General features: G+C 49.9%; 2 protein-coding genes across 8 annotated transcripts in view; both read left to right on the top strand.

Moving 5' to 3' along the window:
- Positions 1-37: 37 nt before the first annotated feature.
- SGK2 (serum/glucocorticoid regulated kinase 2) lies at positions 38-21,235 on the top strand. 2 transcript variants are annotated; one of them, XM_032607207.1, is made up of 15 exons: positions 38-172; positions 5,405-5,650; positions 6,766-6,825; positions 7,467-7,516; positions 8,007-8,064; positions 8,271-8,354; positions 9,252-9,383; positions 10,460-10,572; positions 10,849-10,885; positions 11,915-12,001; positions 14,400-14,495; positions 15,178-15,333; positions 17,141-17,230; positions 18,841-19,046; positions 20,835-21,235. In XM_032607207.1, exons 3-14 carry the CDS (start codon positions 6,790-6,792, stop codon positions 19,003-19,005), a joined length of 1,104 nt encoding a protein of 367 aa, XP_032463098.1. In that variant the 5' UTR covers positions 38-172; positions 5,405-5,650; positions 6,766-6,789; the 3' UTR covers positions 19,006-19,046; positions 20,835-21,235. The 2 variants fall into 2 exon arrangements, with proteins under 2 accessions (XP_032463098.1, XP_032463097.1); XM_032607206.1 differs by lacking the exons at positions 38-172; positions 5,405-5,650; positions 6,766-6,825 and adding an exon at positions 7,100-7,185 and having other exon boundaries at positions 20,835-21,231.
- Positions 21,236-22,687: 1,452 nt separating this feature from the next.
- The window catches only part of IFT52 (intraflagellar transport 52), a 35,366-nt gene continuing 33,074 nt past the window's right edge, over positions 22,688-24,979 (top strand). For 4 of the 6 annotated variants that reach the window (XR_004345706.1, XM_032604518.1, XM_032604516.1 and 1 more), the window contains exon 1: positions 22,688-22,841. Coding sequence is in view for 3 of the 6 variants with exons in the window: in XM_032604518.1 (XP_032460409.1) it covers positions 22,821-22,841 (21 nt within the window). In the remaining 3 variants the exon portion in view is untranslated. Of the gene's footprint in view, positions 22,842-23,131; positions 23,309-24,979 lie in introns of all 6 variants that reach the window. The other 2 variants (XM_032604519.1, XM_032604517.1) reach the window with 1 other exon arrangement.

Genomic DNA, 24,979 nt, shown 5'->3' with positions numbered 1-24,979 from the left:
TCAGCTGGTTTGGGAGCCTGAGCGAGTGGGTGACAGGTCGCTCCTGACCAGGAAGGTCGTCCGGCAAGTCAGGGTTGGGTTTCAGGTCAGAGGGACCATGCAGAGAGGCCGGAAGGCAGAGCTGGGCACGGGACTGCTGCCCAGGACCTGAGCTGGGATCCAGCCTTCTCAGGTGAGCGGCTCAGCTGTGAGCAGAGCACCTGCCTGCCGGCCTGTTGGTCTACCAAACTGGGGAACTGGTTACCTAGCTAAGTTCCTTTCTAACTACCCTATGGACTTCTTTCCTTCCTAACACCCTCCTTGCTAACTCCCTTCCTTCATTTCTTCTGTCATTTCCCTCCTCCCTTCCTTTTTTTTTTTTTTTTTTTTTTGTGGGATCTTTAGTTCCCCGACCAGAGATCAAAGCCACACCCCCTGCAGTGGAAGCGCAGAGTCTTAACCACTGGACCGCCGGGGAAGTCCCCCTCCATCCCTTCTTTGCTCCTTTCCTTCCTTCCCTCTCAACTAATTCTCTGCCTTCTCAGCTGCCTAATTTTCTTCCTTCCTAACTAACCCATTTAATCCTAACTTCCTTCCCACTAACTTCATCCCTTTCTTTTCTAAATTCCTAACTTCTTCCTGAAATTCCAGGCCATGGGCTTTGGAGTCAGACTGCCTGGGTTCAAAACCCAGTTATATCATTTACTACCTAGATGTCTCAGTCAAGTCACTTCGCCTCTCCATGCCTGTTTCCTCCTCTTTAAAACAGCAATGGTGATAGTTCCTAACCCGTGGCACTGCAGGAACGAAATGAGACCCGGTTGGTATGCACTGTTATTGGTATGTCATTGCTAGGCACTGGGCAGGCAGGCTTGTAAAGGAATAAATGACAGTAGCGTGAAGGCAGTGTAATAACTGAAGTGGGCCCAAGGAAGGGAGCTAGGGTACATGGCACTGGGGGTGGTCTGGCGGGGCTTCTGGGGAAGGCGAGTGAGGACAGGTGCAAAGGTTAGCTGAGCAGACCAGATTGGTCAGGGGAGTGTTCCAAGAAGAGGGAGCTGTGTGACACCACCCGCACTCCCACCGCATTCAGCAGGTCCAGGGAGATGGGGGCAGGTGAGTGTAGTGATGGGGCAGAGGGATGCAAGTCTAGGCTGGGGCAAGTTAGGGGTGGAACAGGCTGGAGGGTTCACGGAGGAGCTTGGACTACCCCCCGCCGGGAGTTTGCAGGGGTCTCTGTAGGTCTGAAGAGTCGGGGAAAAAGTATCGATGTTCATTCAGCCTCTGGCCAGAAAAATCAGAGGGCAGTGGTACCAGGAGAGAAAGATGCTGAGAGTTTGCTCAGGTGTGAGAGTCACAGTCAAGGTGATGGGAGAGTGTGTTTGGGGGCAGCAACAATGTCAAAGCTCCCACCAGGACTTAGTACCTAAGTATTAAGTGAACAGCAACACTTTGAGAATTTTTACACAGTGGTACAAAGATAAAAAGGAACATAACCCACTGTCACCTTGGGTCATGTCCCTCCAGCCATTTTTTTGATGGTTATTTGCATGTCTATACTTTCTTTACAAAGATGGTATTCCTGGTCACCTACCATTTGGAAACCTGCTTTTTGCCTTGACATTGTATCACACGTATGTTCCCATTTTGATTCACATAAGCTTGTATACCATTTTTTAAATAAATTAATTTATTTTATTTATTTATTTTTGGCTGCGTTGGGTCTTCGTTGCTGCGGGCTTTCTCTAGTTGTAGTGAGCAGGGGGCGACTCTTCATTGCAGTGCACAGGCTTCTCATTGCGGTGGCTTCTCTTGTTGTGGAGCACGGGCTCTAGGCGCACGGGCTTCAGTAATTGTGGCTTGTGGGCTCTAGAGTACAGGCTCAGTAGCTGTGGCGCACGGGGTTTAGTTGCTCCACAGCATGTGGGATCTTCCGGGACCAGGGCTCGAACCTGTGTCCCCTGCATTGGCAGGAGTATTCTTAACCACTGTACCACCAGGGAAGCCCTTGTATACCATTTTTCAGCTGGGTAATTTTCCATTTTATGTATGTACTATAATTTATCTTATCAGTTCATCCCTTGATTCATTAGTCAAATAGGTACTGAGCACCAACCGTATTCCAGGTTCTGATCTAGATGCTGGAGATTCAACAGTGAACAAGAAAAGACTTTGCACTTGCAGAGCCGATGTTCTAGTTCAAGACAGAAAATAAACAAAGAGTTGCAGGATAAAGTGTCAGAGAGTGATGTGTTACACCGGATGGGGAACCGGTGGGACTTGTATTGCAGTGTGGCCAACCATCCTGGTTTGCCCAGGACTGTACTGGTTTAAGCACTGAAAGTCTCACATCCCAGGACACCCCTAGGGTCCAAGACAAACTGGGACAATCAGTCATGCGCAATCAGAAAAGTCCTCTCCGAGAGGTGACATTTGAGCAGAGACTTCTGTGATGTTAGTGGAAGCCAGCCATGCAGACATCTGGGGGAAGAATTCTAAGCAGAGGGAAACGTAAGTGCAAGGGACAGGAGTCTAGAGGGCGCTCTGTGTGTTTGAGGAACAGCAAAAAGGCCAGACAGGTTCTAGTGTAGTGAGAGGGAGCGCCTGGAGACCCAGGTGGAGATGGAGATGGGAGCCGGTTCACATGGAATCTTGTTGACTGTGGTAAAGACTTTGGATCTGAATCCTAAGTGTGGTGGGAAGAACAATGGAGTTTTTGAGCAACAAAGTCACATGATCTGATTTCCAGTTTTAAAGAGTCACTCTGGCTTTGGTGAAGAAAGATTCTAGAGGCTTAAGATAGAAATAGGGACACAGGCATATATACAATGGAATATTACTCAGCCATAAAAAGGAACGATATAGTGTCATTTGCAGAGACGTGGATGGACCTAGAGAGTGTCATACAGAGTGAAGTAAGTCAGAAAGAGAAAAACAAACATTGTGTGATATCGCTTATATGCTGAATCTAGAAAAATAGTAGAGATGAACTTATTGGCAAAGCAGAAATAGAATTACAGATGTAGAGAACAAACTTATGGATACCAAGGAGGGAAGAGAGGGGTGGGACGAATTGGGAGATTGGGATCGACATATATATACTACTATGTATAAAATAAATAAGTAATGAGAACCTACTGTTTACTCAATGATCTGTGCTGACCTAAATGGGAAGGAAATCCAAAAAGGAGGGGATAAATGTATACATATAACTGATTCACTTTGCTGTAGAGCAGAAACTAACCCAATATTGTAAAGCAACTCTACTCCAATAAAAATTAATTAAAAAAAAAAAAGAAATAGGGACACAGTAGGGATGCTAGGGCAATAATCCATGCAAGTGATAATGGTGGCTCAGGACAGGGTGGTTGCAGTAGTTTCTGGATATATTTTGAAGGTGGAGTCTAATGGGATTTCATGGTGGAATGGAGGAGGGAGGAGGGTGCAGAGTTTCTAGAATGAATTCCAAGTTGGTGGCTTGAACTTTTGAGTAGGTGGTAGTACCATTACTGAGATGGATGTCAGAGGGAGGAGTAGTCTGGGGCAGAGTGGAAGGAATAAGGTTCAAGACTTTCCTTTTGGACATGTTAAGAGTGAAGCGCCTCTAGGCATCTAACTAGTGAAGTGTCGGAGAAGCCAGAGTCAGGAGAGAAGCAGAACTAGAGAGATGAGTTTGGAAATCGTGGCGTTTAGTCGACACTTAAAACCATGAAACTGGTTGTGGTCAACTGGGGAACAAGTATAGATAGAGGCCGGGCCAGTGTTTCAGGGTAAAAAAGAGGGGAATCCAGCGGAAGATCTGAAGAAATAGCAATCCTCGAGGCAGGAGGGAAACCGGGAGATCCTAAAGCCAGCTGCGCAAAACAGGTTATGTCCTCAGAGACACTGACTTAGATGAGGACAAAGAATCCATCGCTGGCTCTGGTACAGGAGGTCATTGGTCCACTCTTCTGGAGGCATGTTGGGATGACAGCCTCTTGGGAATGGGTTCAAGAGAGAAAAGGAGGGGGAGTGGGGACCAAGTCCAGACAACTCTTTCAAGGACTTTAACTGAGAAGCGAACATAGCAGTGGGACAGTCTCTCAAGAGGGATGTAAGTTCCAGAGAGGGAGCTATTACAGCCGGCGGGTGTTCTGAAGTGCCCTACTGTGGGACACTGAGGTTATTATTATTTTTATTATTGTTTTCCTGTTCTAAGCAGTGCTCCTAAATGAAGGCTGCATCAGTGTCTCATCATTGAAAAGAAATGTCCTTGTTCTGGGCATTTGTTTTGCCAACATGATATCCTGTCCATCTGTGTATTGGTTCAACATTTCTGTTCTTAAAAAATGGAGAGCTCTGATACTGTTCTTGGGTTTTCCTCGTATGACACCCCCGCTTCAGAGCCCACAGAGAACCCCCAAGGCCACTGGTCCCTCCCTGACCAGCCCCCTCGGCCCCAGCTGCACAGATACCCACCCTGTGGTGAACTGCAGAGGTCTGGGTGTGGCATGTGGTAACCACATAGAAAGTTCCAGAAGGATAGGAGCTTAGTCAGGCCCTGTCAACTCCTTCATTCCCCAGAACGCCCCATGTAACCTCCGCGAGAGAGAGGAAGGGACCCTGTGAGTACCTGATTATCGCACCAGGCAGCAAGGCCTTCATGCACCAGGGTGCCACCGGGACCCTGCTTCCTGGCTCTTACACAGCCAACCAGCCCTGCCCTGGAGACAGCGGCCAGAGCCCCGGAGGGCCGGCAGGGAAAGGCCCAAAGGGCCAGGTGTTCAGCAAAGACCAAGGCCACGCTGACTGAACCAGACACCTGGGCTCTGAAACACCTGCAGGTTCTTGGGAGGCAAAGGGCTCTCGGCTGCCACAGTGAGGTCTCTGGAACCTCATCTTCAGCCCTAGATGGTCTGCACCAGGCCTTGGTAGGCCCTGGGGAACATGTCTCCTCACAGACAGGCCCCCTACACACACACACACACACACACACACACACACAACACACACACACAATTTACTGATATACACCGATATGAACACAGACACACAATGATGACTGTCACACACAGGTATCACACAGACTCACACTTATACACATACACACAGCACATTAACATATAGAGGTACACACTGCCATGTCCACACACTACACTACACAGAGACTCATTGAAGCACATCTCCACACAGTGAGAACAGAGAGTCACAGGTGTACAGACACACGGACAAAATTATACAAACGCGGTCACACTGATGCACAAATACCCTGACATACAGGGACACACTGATACACCAGACAGACAGACACACTGACACACATTTCTGCACGAAAACCTGCACACACACTCCTTGCCCCACACTTTCACACGCATTCTAGCAAGCCCCAGCGTCACCCGGGCTCTCTGGCAGCTGCCGCTCACCGCCTTCCACCCACACCCCCCAGGGGGAGGCGACGTCCCCGAGGGAACAGAGGTCTTCGGTCCCTTCTTAAGCCCCGCTGGCTCCCGCGTGACATCAACAGCCCCCTTGCTGCGGCCGGGAGTTCCGAGCTGGGTGCCGGGGCCGGGCCGGCGCCAGGCACAGACACTTCGGCCCTTGTTGGGAGAACAGAGAGAGGCTCTCTTGTCCACTGCCCATCCTCCGGCTCCAACCACTGGTTCTCCCAGCGGCCTCTCCTCAGGCTGTGCAGGTACGTGGGGCTGGGGAGGCCGGGGCCTGGCAGAGGGGCTGTCAGGGCCAGGCCCGGGGGGCGTGTGGGCTGTCTGCGGGAGCACAGACACAGGGCACTGGCTGAAGCCAGGCTGCACTCCCTATCTGGGCAGTTCTGTGGCTCACTCTCTCAGGGCTCCACAGGGCTGGCCCATTCCCTCGCTTCCCCTGTGGTCACTTTGTCAGCTCCCAAGAAGGCCAGGGGGTGATTGCTCCAGGGACCCCCTTGTAAAGACGGGTGGTCTCTACTGCAACCCAGGTCCCACAGTAGGCCAAAGCTGTGGTCCTGGCATGCACAGTGCCCAGCGGCCTGCACGAGCAACTGGGTTCTCAGGTGAGATCTCGGTTCTTGGCCTTGACCATCCAAGCAGGGATAGGGCTATGGGGTCCTGGGCACGCTGAGCCAGGGCCTGGACATACCGGCCTCCCCCACCCTGCAGGCTGGGGGCAGGGAAGACATATGCTCCTGGCCACATAGACTGTTGGTCACACTCTCCACTGTTTCATCTCAAACAGACATAGGTCAGTGGGTCTGTCCGTGGCTCTGGCCCAAGGTCCCCAGGACAGCTGCCCTTCCAGGGACATTAGGTGGAAGTCTCTGTGACAGAGAGATAATAGTCAGCACAGAGCCCAGCCCGGCGCCATCCACAGGGATCCAGGGGAGCCCAGCCTGCCCCTCAGAAGCTGTGGGACCCTAGGCAAGTCCCTTTCTGGGCCTCAGACTATCCACCAGTGAAATGGGGGGAAGGGTTCAGACTTCATGCTCTGCAAGTCTCCTTCCAGCCTTGGCCACCCCAGATATCCAGAGTTGCCCTGGCTCACAGGGATCTTGCTGCCCTGGCCGTCCTCAACCCTTGAAAGGACTCAGCCTGGGAGGGGCCACCGCTGACCATCCTCCTTCTCCCTCCTGAGATGTTTGATGGGAGAGGCTGGGTCCAGGGGATATCATTTCTTGTCCCACGCAGGGGTTGCTGACCTCGGGCAGGTGTCTGGGTTGGGGAAGGGTGGAGAAGGCAGTGGTGCCTAAGGCCCCAGACAGGTGACACTAATTCCCCAACATCAGCTATCTCATCCTGCTTCTCCTTGTGTCCCCAGAGCCCACCTGATCACTGTTACAAGATGGACTCTAGCCCGGCTGGGACCCGCAGTCTGCAGGTGAGTGGGTCTTGGTTCCCCCACCCACCACCAGGGGGCTCACTTCCTCCCAAGGCTGAGGAAAGCCCTGGAAGTCCCAGTCAGCCGCGTGGGCGGTCCCAGGACTGGGGGTGCCCGCAGGGGTCACTGTGAGCCCACAGAACTGGGCCGTTTGCGGGGTAAAGAGAGAAGAGACTTGGGCAAGGGCTTCAAGAAGTAAATGGGGTGGAAAATCATGGGATTGGCCCTGAGGACACCTGCGTTCTCAGGCCAGTGGGGCATCCTGGAAGTCCTTGGATGGCTCTTCTCTGGGCTTCAGTTTCCTCACGCTCACATTTGGTACAACGGCCAGCAGCCTCCCAAGGCTGTTGTGTGAAGCAGGTGAGATGGTGGGTGGGTTGGCAGGTGGACGGAAAGAAGGAAGGAAGGGAGGGAGGGAGGGAGGGAGGGGGGGAGGGGGAGGGGGGAGGGAGGGAGGGAGAGAGGAGGGAGGGGAATGGGGGAGGGAGAGAGGAGGGAGGGAGGCAGGGAGGAGGGAGGGGGGAGGGAAGAAGCCTAGTAGAGATACTGGAAAAGGAGCAGGGCTTGGACCAGGGGAAAGAGAGGGAGCCAAGGCCTAGGGACCCTCTGACTTTAATCACTTTTTCTTTAAATGTCTTTAGCCCCCAAGGGCCAATGGGAATATCAACCTGGGGCCTTCGGCCAACCCAAAGTGAGTTCTCATCTCTCATATAACTTTCCTCCCTGGCTCCCCCCTCACCTTGGGAATATAATCCAATTCTCTGGTCCAGCGTCAAGGTCCTCTGTCATCTGGGCCTAGGACCGGCCCCTAGCTTCATCTCCCACTAATTCCCCAGCCTCTGCCCATGCTGAGCCCTGTGGCTGAAGTATCCCCCCAAAGTCTGCATTACTAGCAGCTCCCCACCCTCCAGGCCCTTCTCAGTCTTCGGAGGTCAGATTCCTTTGCCTTCTATGCTGTTGCGTCTGGTTTTCTCCCAACCTTGTCTGTTTTTACACGATTGTGAGATCCCCAGGGGCAGGGGCCAGTCTTATAAGACCCTCCTGGCTGGGAGAACGTGGCGTTCTTAGAAAGCTCCCTGCCTTCTCCAGCTTCAAAGTTAAAAAGAAGCTCTGATTTGAACTAAAGCATCAAGTTCCCCAAGCTTGCAAATGCTGACCCGTGTCCCTCCCTCATCCCCCAGTGCCCGGCCCACCGACTTCGACTTCCTCAAAGTCATTGGCAAAGGAAACTACGGGAAGGTGAGTGACCCATGAGCATGGAAGCCCTGGGTCTCCCCTTCTCTGGCCTCTTCTGCTCCCTGCTGTTACCTGCACGTGCAGAGAGGGGGCTTACAACCTGCAGAATCACGGGCGCAGGGCAGGGGCTGGAGGCCTGCACTGCCATCGAGAAATACAAAGCCTGGAGGAGTAGTCACCACGGGTTCTGCATTTGTCTTTCTGCTCAGGTCCTACTGGCCAAGCACAAGTCCGACGGGATGTTCTACGCAGTGAAGGTGCTACAGAAAAAGTCCATCTTAAAGAAGAAAGAGGTACCAGGGCTTGGGCCCAGGCATCCCCTCTCCTGCTTCTTGACGGCCCCCCGCCCCCAGCCTCAGGTGGATTCCAAAGATGCATCCCAACTCTGGGCACAGAGTGGCCCAGCAGGGGGGCCAGGTGGTGCCTGGGATGCTGACCCTTCTCCAGGAAGGCAGGCTAACCGCCTTACCCCAAGGGCCTGCAGGTGACCCGGCCCGGCTCTCTGATTTCCCCTAAAGATTCAGGGCTCCATGGTGGACCAGTCCTCTGCTCTGTCAGGTGCCGGCCTCCCCATCTGTGCAACGTGGGGGTCACACTTCAGGCGCTCCAAAGGCACTTCAAGCTACAGCCAACGGGGAGTTCTAGATACTTTGGCTGACTTGAGTCTCTTAACACCAACTCCCTAAGAAGGACAGAGCGGGCCCTGAGAGAGAACTGGATGTCAAGTTGGAGGACTCAGGAGAGGGAATTAATGTTAACAAGTACGTCGAAGGGAAGGTGTCCTTCAGAAAGCTGAAGGAGGTGGCCTTGCCGTTGGCCTTGAAGATAGGATTTTGATGGTCTGAAAATGGCATCCAGGCAGGGGGACAGCAACCAAGGCTGAATGTGGATAACGCTCAGCTTCTCCCTCTGCAAGATTGTCCTTGGGACTCATTTATGCGGTATTAACATAGCTTTGCTTACTGTCCCAGGGAGGGGGGCGGGGCATTTGGATCCAGGGCTGGAGGTGCACCCACGTGGACTGGTCAGGGATGAGGTAGACCGCAGAGTCCTGGATACTAAGCAAGGAGCCTGGGCTTGGCTCTGAGGGCAGCGAGGAGTCACGGTGGGTGTCTGAGCAGGGGCACGAGAAGGTCCTGGGTGAGGTGGCCGTGTAGGCGGTGACACAGCCCGTCTGTGTGACTCTGTAGCAGAGCCACATCATGGCGGAGCGCAGCGTGCTCCTGAAGAACGTGTGCCACCCCTTCCTCGTGGGCCTGCGCTACTCCTTCCAGACGCCGGAGAAGCTCTACTTTGTGCTGGACTATGTCAACGGGGGAGAGGTGGGTATAGGTCCACCTGGCGCCTTCCCTGCCCGGCCCTCGGCAGGAGCTTCCCATCCCACATGCTCATGATGCCCCAGGTTCTGGAACAATCTCCCCTCATCCTTACAACAGACCCATTCTGCAGCTGAAAAAATCCGAGGCTCGGGCAGGTAACTCACTTGCTCAAGGCCACTCAGCCTGTACCCGGCAGAGCCAGGATTTGAAGGCAGGTCTATCGAACTCCCAGCCATCATCATTACTTGACTTCCAAGCAGAGCTGCCCAGAATCCCTTCAGTGGACCTGGGAAAAGTCAATGTTAAAGGAGCTCTGTGGTCAGTATTTCTAATGCCCCCATCTTACACCAAAGACCACTCCATGGGAGTGACCAGTCCCTGTGGGAATGACCTGAGGCCACCTGGTGCCCCAGAAGCACAGCTGGGATAAGCTGGGCTCCCTCTTCTGCCTCTCTGATCAAGATGACAAGATGGCCCTTCTCAGTTCCCCAGATTTAACCTGTGTGACCTCATGCTCCTTAGCCTGATGCCAAGAGGGAAGTTTTCGTCCTGCATCCCTAAATTCCCTGGTGGAGGTAAAGGGCTTTCTTCGCCAGCCAAATAGACCAAAGCAACTGGCCCGGGAGCAGATCTAACCTAGGCTCAGTTTGACCATCATAATCATTTTATCACCTGGGTTGGAGGAAAAGCACATCTTTGACGCACCCGGGTTCACATCACAGCTCTGCCTACAGTACGTGACCTTGGGCAAGTCACCTGACTGCTCTGACTCTTCCAGTTTCCTTTTCTGTGAAACTGGCCTCCTACTTGATACCTGGAAGGTAGTCAGGAAGATTAAAGGAGATTAGAGACGTGAGAGGGTCTGGCTGGAGCCTGAAACTCAGTAGGTGGTCCACCCCTGCCTATTCATCTTTCCTGCTGACACTTTGCCCGCTCTGTGGGGCAGGGACCAGCATGCCCTTCCTTGTATGAGGACATTGCAGCTTAGAGAGTGGGTCACTTGGCCAGCTGCCCCCCACCCCACTCTCGAGGAGCTGGAGCCCCCCAGGAACCCGCTCACCTGTCTCCTCCCCCTCCAGCTCTTCTTCCATCTGCAGCGGGAGCGCCGGTTCCTGGAGCCCCGGGCCCGGTTTTACGCCGCCGAGGTGGCCAGCGCCATTGGCTACCTGCACTCCCTCAACATCATTTACAGGTGAGGCCTGCCTGTGGCTCAGAGCTAGGCCTGGCCCTTCTGCCCCAACAGCCAGGCGTCGTATGGACCCCCAGACCCTGCTGAAATCCTGGTGAACCCGGTCCTCTGTCTGAGGAGGAGGGCCCGCCAGCGAGTGGGGGCCTCCTCCTTCCTGGAATTGAGTGCCCATCCTCCTCGGGCTCTCCCTGTGCATCTCTGCATCTCCATGAAGAGTCCTCTTGCAGGACCCCGGTCCCCAGCTCACGTCACTAAGCCCGTTTCTCTCGTTTTCTGCAGGGACCTGAAACCAGAGAACATTCTTTTGGACGGCCAGGTTGGTGGGTATGTGTGTGTGCGTGCGCACGTGTGTGCTGTGTGCCCGTGTGTGTGCACGCATTACGCATGCCTGCATGGGGCTAGGGATGCATTCAAGTATGTGTGCACATGTGTGCCTATGCCTGTATACGCACATACACACATATATGTACACGCATGTGCGTTATGTGTACACGTGGCTACGTATCCATGTGTGTGTACGTGTATACGGGGTGGGGGGCAGGGGTGGAGCCATGTGGAGGCTCGAGGATTTTGTAGTCCTTCCGTGGCACAGACTGTGTTCCCTGGAAATAGACTCTGAGATGGACCACTGGGTGCAGAAGCTTCCTGGGGAACAGTCTCAAGAGATCCACGTTTAAGGGGCTGAGGAGGCAGGACTGGGCAGCGGAAGCAGCTCGCCTGCCTTGTGGTTGCAAGTGAGGCCTCCTCAGCTGATCGTACAGGGGTGGGGTGGGCCTGAGCTAGAACTGTCCTAAACTGAGGCAAGGAGGCTGGGCATCTGTGCCCCTACACTGACCAGTCATAGGATGGGGATTGCCCCTGAGAGGGGGCATGACTTTGGATGAGGGCAATAGCCCAGCATAGGGGGATGGGCTGGACAGCTCCTAAAGAGGGGATCTGGACAGAGCCCCGCAGCATCCACTCCCTGCTCTACCAACCACCCTCTCGCTCAGCTGCCACAAGGCATGCTTTCTGGGTCCCCAGCCCTCTGTTAAGGGGGCTGCTGACACTAGGCCCCTCCAGCGAGAACATTCTGGAACTGTTGCTGTTGTAGGTTGTCGATCTGAGTTTGTGATGAGCTGGGGGTAGACAGTGCAATGCCATCTCCCCACCTGGCCCCTGTGCTGCTCTTAGCATCCAGGTTAGAAGCGCTGAGTCTCTGAGTGGAGCCGCCAGCTCGTGCCTTTGCCAGGGACAACAGACCCCACAGCCGCTGCCCCAGATATGGCATCTGGGCTTTGGGGATAGACCCGGGTATACCTTTGGCTCAGACCACCCTCCCACCCCTGCCCTCCCTCCTCTATAGGGACACGTGGTGCTGACGGATTTTGGCCTCTGCAAGGAAGGTGTAGAGCCTGAGGAGACCACGTCCACATTTTGTGGCACCCCAGAGGTAAGCTAAACCTCCTGGGAGGCGCAAGGCTGGGAGTGGATGAGACCACAGCTCCTGATTAGGGCCACCAGCTTATATCAGAGGGACTCACTTCTTCCACCCAAGCACTTCCCCGAGCTGGCTGTACACTCAGCCTTGGTTCCCTCCTCCGTGTCATGGGGGCACCAGCTCTAGGGGCTGCTGGGACCCGGCTGGTGAAACTCTGCAGTAGTGCTGTCCGATAGAAATAGAAACAGAAATGCAAACCATATATGCAGTTAAAAAATTTCCAGCAAGCACATTTAAAAAGAAAAAAGAAAGAGGAGAAATCAATTTTAATAATATATTTTATTTAACCCAACACAGGCAAAGTAGTATCATGTCAGCATACAATCCACATAAAATTGTTGAAATACTTTATTCTTTTTTTTCTAAGTAAGTCTTTGACCTGGTATGCCTTTTATACTTATGGTCCCTCTCAGCTCAGATCAGCCACATTTCAAATGTTCGGCAGTCACGCGTGGCTAGTGGCTACTGTATTGGACAGCACTGCCCTACAGGGTGAAGTCCATGTGCCACAGGAGGCCCTGGCCTGACAGTTAAGATCGAGGTTTGCAAGGGTAAAGACACTGGTCTACCTCCTTCTTCCAGCCACCAAGATCCTGGAGGGTTAAAATTTGCGAGTTTCAGCAGTAATTCACATACATCTCTCTGTCCTGCCAAGGCCTCCCTGCAGCTTTGGGGTTAAAAACCTTTCCTTAAACTCCTTAGACCTTGGGTCCAAAGGGTTTCCCAGCTGCTTGGACAGATGTCTGGATTGGGGGTGGGGGACTGAGGCTGCAGGGCTGGCAAGTCCTCCCGAACTGGCATGGGACAGGAACTTAGCTTTTGTTTTTCTCCATGTGCTTGAGAATCTGGGTCTCAGATTTCAGCTGTCTCCTCAATTTGGTTTTAGGGGAGCTGATGGACAGACAGCCTCTCTAAGCAGGAGCTATTGTCTAGTGTTTGGGTATGGCAGGGTGTCCTCAGACAGAACTGGCCTCGCAAAGCCTAAAAGCGTAGCCGTCCCTTCCTTGGACACTGCTGAGGCGAGGAGGGGATACGGCACCTTGGATTGTGTCGGAGACATGTGGCCCTGACGAGTCTCTTCCATGACTCAGCCACTGCCATGGTGCTGGGAGCACAGACAGGAGTAACCACAGTTGCTCCCATTGTTCAAGGGGTAACACATATGTTAGCATGTGTCCTTAACACAGCCCCTAGAGAGGGATTCTGCGGTCCCATTATGTGGATGAGGAAACCAAGGTTCTAGGAGGTTCAATGACCTGCTTGTGACCACACACCCAGTAGGGCTCAGGTCTGCGTAATTCCCTGCCCCTCTCCGCACGCACAGTCTCTCGAAGTGGCTTTGTCTGTTGCTGAGACCCTTTCCTCAGTGGCAGAGACACCAGGCTAAGAGGCCACTAAGCCCTCGGGTTTGGCGGGAAGCACAGCTCTGCCTCAGGTTCTCTCCTTGCGCAAGGCACACATTCAGCTGTCAGGAGGAACGCAAGTGCCACCTCCTCTTTCCTGACTCCTTTCCATTCATCTGTTACTAAGATTTCCAGAGCAAGTATGTGCCACACTGACTTACACTTTATCCGTTAGTCTTCCCACTGCCCCGTGAGTATCCCTAGGGCTTTCCTAGTCCCAAGACACTGATTGGATGCTTTTGAGCAAATTTGATAAAGGCACCTACTTTGGGCAGACTAATTAGAAAAAGTTTTCCCTTTAAATATATGTCAGTTGGGACTTCCCTGGTGGCACAGTGGTTAAGAATCCACCTGCCAATACAGGGGACACGGATTCGAGCCCTGATTCGGGAAGATCCCACACGCCACGTAACAACTAAGCCCACATGCCACAACTACTGAAGCCCGCACACCTAGAGTCTGTGGTCCACAACAGGAGAAGCCACCTCAATGAGAAGCCCGTGCACCACAGCAAAGAGTAGCCCCCACTTACTGCAGCTAGAGAAAGCCTGAGCAGCAACAAAGACCCAACATGGCCAAAAATAAATAAATAAAATTTAAAAATAAATATATGTCAGTTGTCAGATGCACCCCTATATGGCTTGGTAAGTTGTTCATAGCCAGGCTTGCAGCCCCTTTTACCCCTTTGGTTGGTACTTTTGCGTGATGCACAACACATACAACTGTACAGGGCAGTCCTGCCTGATCTCCTCTATGTCCCTAGCACACTGGCAAAGAGCCCCCGCAAATCAGGTCTTTGACAAATGGATGCTGAATAAACATAGGCACAGACAAGTAAATATCACAGCAGGATCAACCCCTGTTGAGTTTTTCCTCCAAGTGCCTTGCTTACAAATGGGGAGACAGAGGCTGAGTGTCTTTCAGATAAATGTATTTCCCCTCAACAGTACCTGGCTCCAGAAGTGCTTCGTAAAGAGCCTTATGATCGGGCAGTGGATTGGTGGTCCTTGGGGGCCGTTCTCTACGAGATGCTGCACGGCCTGGTGAGTGGGGTATAGCGAACTCTGGAAGAGATGGGGGTGGATCTGTCCCTTGTGTGGCCTCCTCAGGCTCCTTGAGGAACTGAATGAGCCATCACTCCTCTCCAAGCTGAAAAAAGATGATGCCAAAGTGAATACAAGGATTAGATATATTTTTTCAATAAAGTCAGTTCCGCACTTTACAGTATACCATCTCACATGTTACTCCTGTGGTGCCACATGACAAGGAAACTGAGACCCAGAAAGGTCACAGTGCTGGCAGGTTGTGGAACCGGCCCCTGGACCCAATCCTAGGCTGCCTGCTCTTCTCATCTGAAAAATTACAACCTGTCTCAAAGGATGGTTATGAGGCTGGGATGAAATGATGACAGGAAACTGTTAACTTCGCAAAGTGCAAAGTCGTTGCACAAGCTGGATTAAGAGACATGGGATAGAGGAGGCACCTGGGGGATCCACAAGCCTCACACTGGTGGGAAGAGACTTCTAGGCCTTCCCAACAGCCTGTCCACTGTGCTGGATGCCCTTAGGTCTCTGTCTCTCTCCCATCTGCCATGTGAGCCATCACACAGACACAGGTCTGGCTGAATCCTTCCAGCTGCCCACTTTGCTCCAAGTATCCCTGAGAACTGTGCCCACTTTAGCACGGATGATCCTCCCGTCTCTCTCTCTCTCTCTCTCTCACCAGCCGCCCTTCTACAGCCAAGATTTATCCCAGATGTATGAGAACATTCTGAACCAGCCACTACGGATCCCTGGGGGTCTCACAGTGGCCGCCTGTGACCTCCTGCAAGCCCTTCTTCACAAGGACCAGAGGCAGCGGCTGGGCTCCCAAACAGACTTTGTAAGTGACCTGCTAGCGGAGCACTGGCCCCTCGTGGGGCTCTCAGCTTCCTGCAGAGGCAACCCAGAAGCAGTGACATGCATCCAGCTATTTTCTAAAACCAGGCACAGCTAATTCACGCATTTGGAGATTCACAGCTGCCTACTTATTTCCTTCATTCTAACGCTTTTATTCAACCAGTACTTATGGAACACCTACTATGTGCCAGGCATTGAGCTAAATGCTAGGGATTCGTTAGACTGGGTCTCTGCCCTTATTAAGTTTATGAGGGGAAGGCAGACAAACAAACACAAATTATTACACAGTGTGACAATACGATGAGAGGCCAGACAGGAATTCAGGCAGGGCTTTATTGGGACTTGTGCTATACAGCGCAAGGGGGCAAAAGAAAGTAACAGGTGCCCTTGCTTGCTCTCTGAGGAGGGTGGACTCATTCCTTAAATGCGGTGAGAGTAGGGGCAGATCTGTGGGTTGGGCAGGAGGGGTGGCTTAGGTTGTCTGCCCACCCCCTTGGTGGTGGTGTGTGCAGGGCTCATGCCCGGTATCCTGCTTTTGCTCCCAGCACCTCAGAAGTGACAGTTGGTTTTTGGCCTTTTTGTATCTTATGGTTCATAATTTGTCCCAACTGTGCATGCTCCCTAGAAGCTTGCTCTTCTAGCGTAGAAGTTGAGATGCATGGATTGTGAGACAGACTACGTGGGTTCAGACCCCTCCTCTACCAATTACTAGGCGCAGGACCCTGGGCACATGGCTAACCTCTCTCTGTGCGCCTGTTTCCCCATCTGTAATAACAGCAGCCAGCTCATAGCTCTTATGAAGATTAAATAATATATACAAACACCTAGGCCAGTGTCTAGCACGTAGTGCTTTTACAAAGTGCCCTATATGCCAGGTACTGTGAAGTATAACATTTAGGGCATTTGCCTACCCATCCCTGGACAGCTTAAAGAACAGGGCTTTCATGAAGACAGGTCCCCTCCTTTCCAGAGGAAATTTGCATCTTAAAAAATATGTATGATTTTTAAAATAAGGTATACATTCCCATAGATCAGAGCCCAAAGGATATTCAGAAAAAGTCCCTCCAGCCACTGGGTTTTTTAAATTTGGGGGCAATGAGTGTTACCAGTTTCTTGGGTGTTCGTCTGGAAATAGTTTTGATCTGGCTTTGTAGCAACCCCCCAGGGGGTTTTGATATGGAGCCAGAGAATCATTCTTTGAGAAACACAGGTAGAGAGAGGGTCCTGCTGGAACAGGTGGAAGTTCGTGCCAGCACTGGTTTGGATTAGGAAAGGAGTGGTGAATCACGCCCAGGGCTGAATCCTAAATTCTGGATCTTTGGGAAACTGCAGCTTTTCTTGGGGTTTTATTTCCCAAATCTTCCATAGTGAGTCGATTTGCTCTATTTCTCTGGTTAGAATTCTGGAAGAGTCAGGATGCACTGAAGCAGAATGGGGGGCAGGGGGTCCCCAAGATCCCCTGGGGCCCCCAAGAGCAGGTCCTGCTGTCTTGTTCACTGACATACCTCTACAGCCTAGTATGGTACAGAGTAGGTGCTCACTAAATAGCTGTGGAATAAACAACTGCTACGAGGAGAGAGCTGGAGTTCGAGATAATGGCGAAGGGGAGAAGTCTAACTGCAGACACTCCTTTGTCCCAGGAAACCAGCCAGAACAGCAAGTTACTTTCCTGGTAAAGAGTTTAGGGCTTGACAACCAGTTGCCAATAGAGTTGGAGCTCCAAGGCATGTGAGGTGGGGTGGGAACGCCAATGGAAAGGGCTACTTCTGATCAGCGCCTTCTTCCTGCAGCTTGAGATAAAGAACCATGTATTCTTCAGCCCCATAAACTGGGACGACTTGTACCACAAGAGGCTGACTCCACCCTTCAACCCTAATGTGGTAAGAGGTCTTCACATTCTAGATTCTGGATTCCCAGGGCTGATGGAAGCTTGGAGGGTATCTGGGGAGGTTATCTGAGCCTGCTGTCTTTCTACAGATGGGAGAACCAAGGGTCTAAGAGGCTCAGTGATTTGTCCAAGGCCGCCCCATAAGTTAGACACAGAATTGGGTCTAGAGCCCAGAAGTCCTGACCGCCAGTTCAGCTCTGTGTGAGGAGCCAGGCTGCACTTCTTTACTTTTAGCGCCAATAACCCTCATTGCAGAGCTCTTTACAGTTTTTAAAGTGCTGTGTCATGGAGCACACCCAGACAGAGCCAAGCCCTGTAAAGATTTTCTCTCTATGTTTAGCTTTTTTCCTTATAATAAAAATGACATGTATTCTTTCTAGAAAGTGTGTAAAACAGATGTTTAAAGCATCAAGGAGAAAAAGCTTATTATCTCACTACCCAAGAGAAAGCACCACTGGCATGTTTCCTTCAAGTCTTTTCTATGTTTTTTACATAGGTCACACTTCATATATATAAATATCATCTCTCCCCTCTTTCTTTTTGCTAAAAACTATGTCATTATTTCCCTAAGTCATATAAGACATTATAAGTATGATTTTAAGTGGCTGTATAATATTTCAGCCCTATGTTGGCAACATAATTTATTCTACCACATTCCTAATGGTGAACTTTAGGTTATTACCATTTTTTCTTTATCATAATGGACCGATTAATAGCTTTAAGTGTATATCTATGCCCACAATTGTGATTATTTCCTTAAGATGGATTCCAATTGGGGAATTACCAAGTCAAAGAATGTGAATGTATTTTTATTTATTTATTTATTATTGAGATATAGTTGACTTACAGTATTACATTAGTTTCAGGTGTACAACATAGTAATTTGATATTTTTATACATTATACTCCATACGAAGTTATTATAAAGCATTACTATATTCCCTGTGCTGTCCATTATATCCTTGTAACTTATTTATTTTATACCTAGTAGTTTGTACCTCTTAATCCCCTTCACCTATTTTGCCCTTCCTCCCACCCCTCTCCCCTCTGGGAACCACTAGCTTGTTCTCTGTACTGTATCTGTTGTGAACTTTTTTTTTTTGTGGTACGTGGGCCACTCTCACTGTTGTGGCCTCTCCCCTTGCGGAGCACAGGCTCCGGACACGCAGGCTCAGCGGCCATGGCTCACGGGCCCAGCCGCTCCGCGGCATGTGGGATCTTCCCGGACCGGGGCACGAACCCGTGTCCCCTGCATCGGCAGGCGGACTCTCAACCACTGCGCCACCAGGGAAGCACCGTTGTGCACATTTTTTATGTCCTTGATTCATACTGCATTTATGTCACAATCTACTTCCTACCAGCAGCGTCTGGAGGGTTGATGTGGAGCAGGTAGGGTGCTGGGGTGGGGGATGAAGGAATTGATAGATTGTTATTGGACCTCATGGAGTACAATGACCAATGTAAATGCATAAATAAGTGACAATTAAGTAAGGATGCCCCTGGGGCACTCAGAGGGGAGCATTGACATCTCTCTCATGGCTGTGGGCTCCTTTGGCAGCTCTGACCCCAGTGTTCCCTTCTTATCATTGGCTTATATTCACAGGCAGGACCTGCTGACTTGAAACACTTTGACCCAGAGTTCACCCAAGAAGCTGTGTCAAAGTCCATTGGCTGCACTCCCGACACTATGGCCAGCAGTTCCGGGGCCTCAAGTGCCTTCCTGGGATTTTCCTATGCACCGGAGGATGACGCCATCTTAGATTGCTAGAAGAGAAGCACCTGTGAAACCACTGAAGCCAGCTTGTATCTGTAAGAATTACCTTCAGCTGCTAGTCACAGTGACCCAGAGTAACGATGGCTTAAATAAGATTTTTTTTTTTTCCCAGCCCATAAAAGAAGGGTGATGTTAGGTGGTGCAGGGCTGGTATGACAGGTCATCAGAGGCTTTCTGTATTTCTGCTCTGCCTTCCTTAGCAAGTGGTTTCTACTATTAGGATTGTTATATTATCATAAGATGATGCTGGAGCTCTAACCACTGCTTCTGTGTCCTGGGCAGGGAAAAAGGAGGAAACGGCAAAAGGGCACCTTTATAGAGCTTCCCCAGAAGCCCCACCCAATGACTTCTGCTTGCATCTCAGTAACCGTCCACCCTACCTGTAATGGAGGTTGGGATATATGTCTGATTAACTGGGCACATTACTCCCCACAACAACACAGGGGTTCCAACACTAAGAGAGAAGGGGGAAATGTTGGGTAGGCAACCAGCACCTCTTTACCAGAGGGTCTCTTGGTGTTTGGAGTTTGATCTCAATGTGTAAAATGACGGAGATGTAACAAGCCTATAGGGTATCACCCAACACCCTCTTATTTTTCTGTGTCGATGATGTCTTTCTTTGGGTGGGTGGATTGCACATTTGTTAGGTTTGTCTGCCTGTCTGAACCTCTTGCTGTATTCAGGGAATCTCCTGTTTTATGAGCCATAATGAGAGGCAATAACTACCTCCACTTACAGTAGCTGAAAATACTAGATACTAACTTTCCCAGCCCACCCTGCGGCTCAGGCCAGGCATGTGGCCTCAGGATGCACCTGTGCCAGATTTTTGACTCAAGGAAGGAACTGGGAGCTCTCTTTCATGTGGTAGCTGCGGTAACAACACCCACAAAACTGAGCTCCTGGTGTAGAAGTGGCAACGATATAGCAATTGGTACTTATTGGCAGCATCAGTTTCCTCATCAGATCGGTGCTGCAGCGTCATTCCTGTCATTCCTGGGAATCCTTGAGTCTTATTCTCTAGTTTTCCCAATGATTTTGAGAGATTCTGATCCTGTTAACCACTTCTTTTTTGCTTAACTGGTCAAAGTCAGCTTGAGAACGTCTGCCTATGCTGAACCAGTTTCTGTGCTAGACTTTTGCAAGTCTCAGTTTTCATCAAAACAACCCCAAGGTAGCAACTATCCCCTTTTTACCAATGAAGAAACAGAGAGAAGTTGTACCTTGCCTGGAGGTCACATAGCTAATAAGGGCCAGAGCTGGGACTTGGAGCCATATAAGCTGACTCTGGGGCTCTCACAGGTAACCTCTGTGCTGGTCTGCCTCTCACTCTGTTAGATCCAAGCAGAATGACTTTCAAAATCTCTAAGGAGAGCCAAGCCGGGTTATGGGAAACGGGGTCTTGAAGAGGAGGCATTCAACTGGATGCTCATCGTCTGAGCCTGGCTGCCAAGTTCATGCTATGCTCTACCTCACATACCTCCGTATGTTTGGCAGGTCTAGGGCCATAGGGAGCCCAGGCTGGGGCTGGTACAGTCCTGGGGATTAGCCATTTCTAAAAGCAATTCTGATTGGACAGAATGTGAGCATATAACACCCCATGAGTCCAGGACACCCTGCACTTATCTGATGGATCTTGCTGCCTTATTTCAGTGCAACAAAAGTCTTTTTCACAAGCTTGTGGTTCATCACCTACTTCATGGTGGTCTCATTAGCTTTCTGATTTGTGAATAAGAACTTTCTTAATATCAGTGTGTGCTGGTGATTTTACTGCCTTTTCCTCTTAACTCAGTCCCACTCTTTGCCTTACATTTTTGTTTATCCAGCCCCCTGCCCCAGGAATTACGGGGGATGAAGCTGGAAGACCATGGAAAACACACCAGTGACACTGACACTGACCTACTGGGGATCAAAGCTGAGTCAAGAAGAGCTACTATTATCCTTTGATATGTGCTGTGAATTCTGAGCGAAACACTATGATTTGATTTCCATCTTAATAGCGTCAGCTAATAGACAAATGTGAACTGTGATGAAGGCGAAGCCAAAATCCCCCCAACTTCCCAAAGCAAAAAGCAACAGAGCGTAGTTGTCAGAAATGTGATAGTATTGTCAAAGTATACAACCTGCTATGGGTTGTGAAACACGTAATGGTTCTATCTGCTCTAAGACTGTAAAATCACAAAATTTTCACCAGGAGAGGAAATAAAAATGATAAATTATGAATCTTGAATTGATCTGTTCAATATCAGAACAGATATGTTCACACCTCGGTTTATTGAGCACATTCTGAGCCACATGTGCATTATCTACAATCCTCACAATAAGCCAGCATTTAGAAGTTATTAACTTGACTTTCCAGGTAAGAAACTTTCACTCAGAGATAGTAAGCAACTTGCCCAAGGTCACCCAGATGGTACAAGGCACAGCCAGGAACTGAACTTGGTGGCAGCTGATTCTAAGGCCCTTGCTCTGTCTACAACCTCCAATAGTGGAAGAAGTGCTCTGGGCAGCTTTTTTGGTCTTCCGGCAAAGCCTGACTGCAAACTGTATTCACCCAATTTGGTACCAAACGACAGCATCCTCAGGAAGAGAAATCACAATCACCCTCTTCTTCACTTTTTAACTTTGCAGTCACAGTAGTTGTGAAAAAGCAACAGGAGTAGTTTGTGTGTTTTAAGACCCTAAAACTCCGACTACTCTGTACCCGTTGAAGACTAACAAAAATTCTAGTCTCTGCTCACATCGGTTTGAGCCAGCGAGACAGCTGCATTGCACACACGTCCACGCTCCCTCAGGGCAGGCACTGAGCCCTCCCCTGGGGAGAGGGGTTGCCTGTTTGTGGTTATCGGCGTCTGGTTTCTCATTTTCACGGCGACAGCAGGGCAGACCGTACTTGGCGATGGCTCTTCCGCATAAGCAGTTCCTTCTGCCCAAATGCCCTTCCCCAACCCTTGCCTTAATGAACCATTCTTCTCTCACTTTTCTGCTCAACGGGGACCCCTGTCTGCCCAGCTTCGGCCTCTCACAGCTCCCTTAAAACAGTTTATATTTTTATTTTTTGGTAGAATCTGGTCAGGTCTAACTCGCCGCCAGGGGATGCCCAGAGGCTGGTTCACCGCCACATCCTGGGCGTGGCACTGTTGCGCTCAGAGATGCGGGGCTAATCAAACAGAAAGAATTATCTCATATTCCCATCCTCACCACTACACCTGCCCACCCTCCAGTCTGGACCTCCCCGGTCTTCCAGGGCGCTGAAACCCTCCTATAATGCGCGCCGTGCCTAGAGTCCCGCGTTCTAAAAAGGGTGACACCGACCCACAAGAGCAGCCGCAGCCTCAGCCGCAAAGCCCCGCCCCGCGTCGGGTCACCGCTCTGCGCCTGCGCCCTTGGGATCAAGGCTGGGCCTTCCGCACTCTCCGCCGGAAGCCTCCACTAGTCTCCTCCCTCAGGGTGGGGCGAAGTTTGGGCCCTTGGGGCCTATCATTTTTATCAGGCTTTAATGAGACTGGGTATTAAAGGAGAAAATGAAATGAGTTTATCTTTGGCCTAAAGTTAATCCACATTCTATTTGGATTTACCCCTCATCTAAAATAATGGTACAGTCCCACATTAGTCCCGCCCCCTGCCCCCACCCATACTTCTCCCTCCTCGCTGGCTAGGTAAATCGGCCTCTTCCGTCCTGTCGTCATCACGTCGCTCCGGAGGTAGTTCCACGCTCGGGTCCACGCCCTTGCAGCGCGCAGCTTCGCCTCCGCAGTTGCTAAGCGGCCTTGGATACCAGGCCGCAGGATGCTGGGCGGCGTCAGGTGAAGATGGTGGTCACTGGGCTTCAGGTAAGACGGACTCCGACCGCGGTGGGCCGGCCGAGGTGTTGGGAATTGGCGAGGGCCTCGACGGACTGTCCGCGAGGCCGCTGGGCCCGTCTTAGAGAAAATCGAGGTGCGCTAGGGTAAAATAAAAGTGGGGGTGGGGGGCGCAGATATAGCCCCGGATCCCGGACCTCAGACTGGGCTCGAATCTAACTCGCCTTCGGCTGGGAGATGTTTAGTCATCCTGCTGAGTATGAAAGAGCATTGGACAAGAAACCATAATGTGACATCCTAGTTCCATCCCCTTTTTCTAGGAATCCTGCTCTTAGGAATCTGTCCTACGGCAAAAATGATTAATGGCAGAAGCAGAAATATGTACATTTCAGTAGGATCTACGATGGCAAAAAATTGAAAAGATGCTCATGAAGATTGAGTTTATTATGGCATAACCACGCAACCACTAACCTAATCAGAAGGCAGAATACAATGTTGTATGTACACACTGTGAAAATAAGCATAGACATGGATGGAATGGAACATGAAAAGATAGCTGTGGTGGGATCATGGGGGGATTTTTTTTTTTTAACCTGACAAAATGATTTTAAAGTTCAACCTAAAAAATAAATATGTGGGACTAACGAGAAAAATTCTAAAACTTAAGAGGAATAAGAGAGATTAGCTCGTATCAGCACCACCAAGTATTATAACATACATATTATAAACCTGTAGTAATTAAAATAGTATGGAACTGGGCAGGAACTTACAGGCAGATAGAATATATAGAATTCATGATAAAATTCAGTTTTTAGGGATTTATTATATAGGCAAGGTGGTATTTTAAATTAGCATAGAAGGGATGGATTGGTGTCAGGCAGCTTGCTAGTAATTAAAACAATAACAAAATTAAAGCACCAAAATAAAGTCCAAATGGACTAAAATTTAAGTCTTAAAAATTTTGACATCATAAAAGTACTAGGAGAAAGCATTGTTGGATGTATTTATAATCTTAGCATGGTAAAAACTCTTCTAAAGGGCTTCCCTGGTGGCTCAGTGGTTAAGAACCTGCCTGCCGATGCAGGGGACACAGGTTCAAGCCCTGGTCCGGGAAGATCCCACATGCCGTGGAGCAACTAAGCCCATGTGCCACAACTACTGAGCTCATGTGCTGCAACTACTGAAGCCCATGTGCCTAGAGCCCATGCTCTGCAACAAGAGAAGCCACCGCAATGAGAAGCCGGCGCACCGCAACGAAGAGTAGCCCCCACTTGCCACAACTAGAGGAAGCCCGCGTGCAGCAACGAAGGCCCAACGCAGCCATAAATTAATTAATTAATTTATTTATTTATTTATTAAAAAAATAAAAACTCTTCTAAATATATCATGCAATCCAGAAGCCAGAAAGGAAAAGATTAATGCTTTCGACTCTATAAAATTTAAAACTTGCTGTGTGGCCTGCAAAATTCAAGCAAACTAAACCAAAACTACCAGCAGCTAAGTCTAAAGACAAATAAACTTATGGAAGTCTTTATTTAATGATCAATTAGAAAAATTTTAAACCCAATAGCAGAGTATATGAACAAGAAAAACAGAAAAAATACAAGTGGCCAATATAAACAGTGAAAGATGGCCATCTCACTAATTTCAAAGTGCAAATTAAAATAATAAGGATTTTTTTTGCCTATCTTATTAGCAAAGATTAAAAAAATTAAAAATAAGATTGTGTGGAAACAGAAATATATTAGCATTAATGGAAGTAAAAATTAGTACAATATTTTGGAGGGCAATTTGGAAATAATTTACTTAGTCATTCAACAGGTAAGAATTTATAGATATGCAAAGTGCACAAAAACATCATGTTCAAAGATGATGTTTGTAGTATTCTTTTACTAGCAAAAATTTGGGGGAAAAAACATGTCAATTGGTATGTGAGTGGTTATGTAAATTTCAGTACATCCATGAAATGGAATGCTGTGCAGCAGTTTAAAAAAAAAAGTGGTAGATCCATATATAGTGACATGGAAAGATATGAAAGGTCCCGGTTAGGTGAAAAAAGTGTGTTGCAGAATAGTGCATATGGTCCTATTTAGTAAATAAAACTATAAGTTACCATATGTATAAAAAGAATTTAGAAAACTATACCCCACATTTAACAGTAGTTAGCA

The sequence above is a fragment of the Phocoena sinus genome, chromosome 15 (genome assembly GCF_008692025.1).
Source record: "Phocoena sinus isolate mPhoSin1 chromosome 15, mPhoSin1.pri, whole genome shotgun sequence".
NCBI classification, from domain to species: Eukaryota; Metazoa; Chordata; class Mammalia; order Artiodactyla; family Phocoenidae; genus Phocoena; species Phocoena sinus.
This window is presented reverse-complemented; position numbering and strand designations above follow the sequence as displayed.

Excerpts from the sequence above, each read along its gene's own strand:
- SGK2 (XM_032607206.1), top strand. The coding sequence starts at position 7,102 with ATGGCTCTTCTCTGGGCTTCAGTTTCCTCACGCTCACATTTGGTACAA. Across the intron at positions 7,517-8,006 it reads GGGCCTTCGGCCAACCCAAA|TGCCCGGCCCACCGACTTCG; the intron begins GTGAGTTCTCAT and ends CTCATCCCCCAG. Across the intron at positions 10,886-11,914 it reads ACATTCTTTTGGACGGCCAG|GGACACGTGGTGCTGACGGA; the intron begins GTTGGTGGGTAT and ends CCTCCTCTATAG.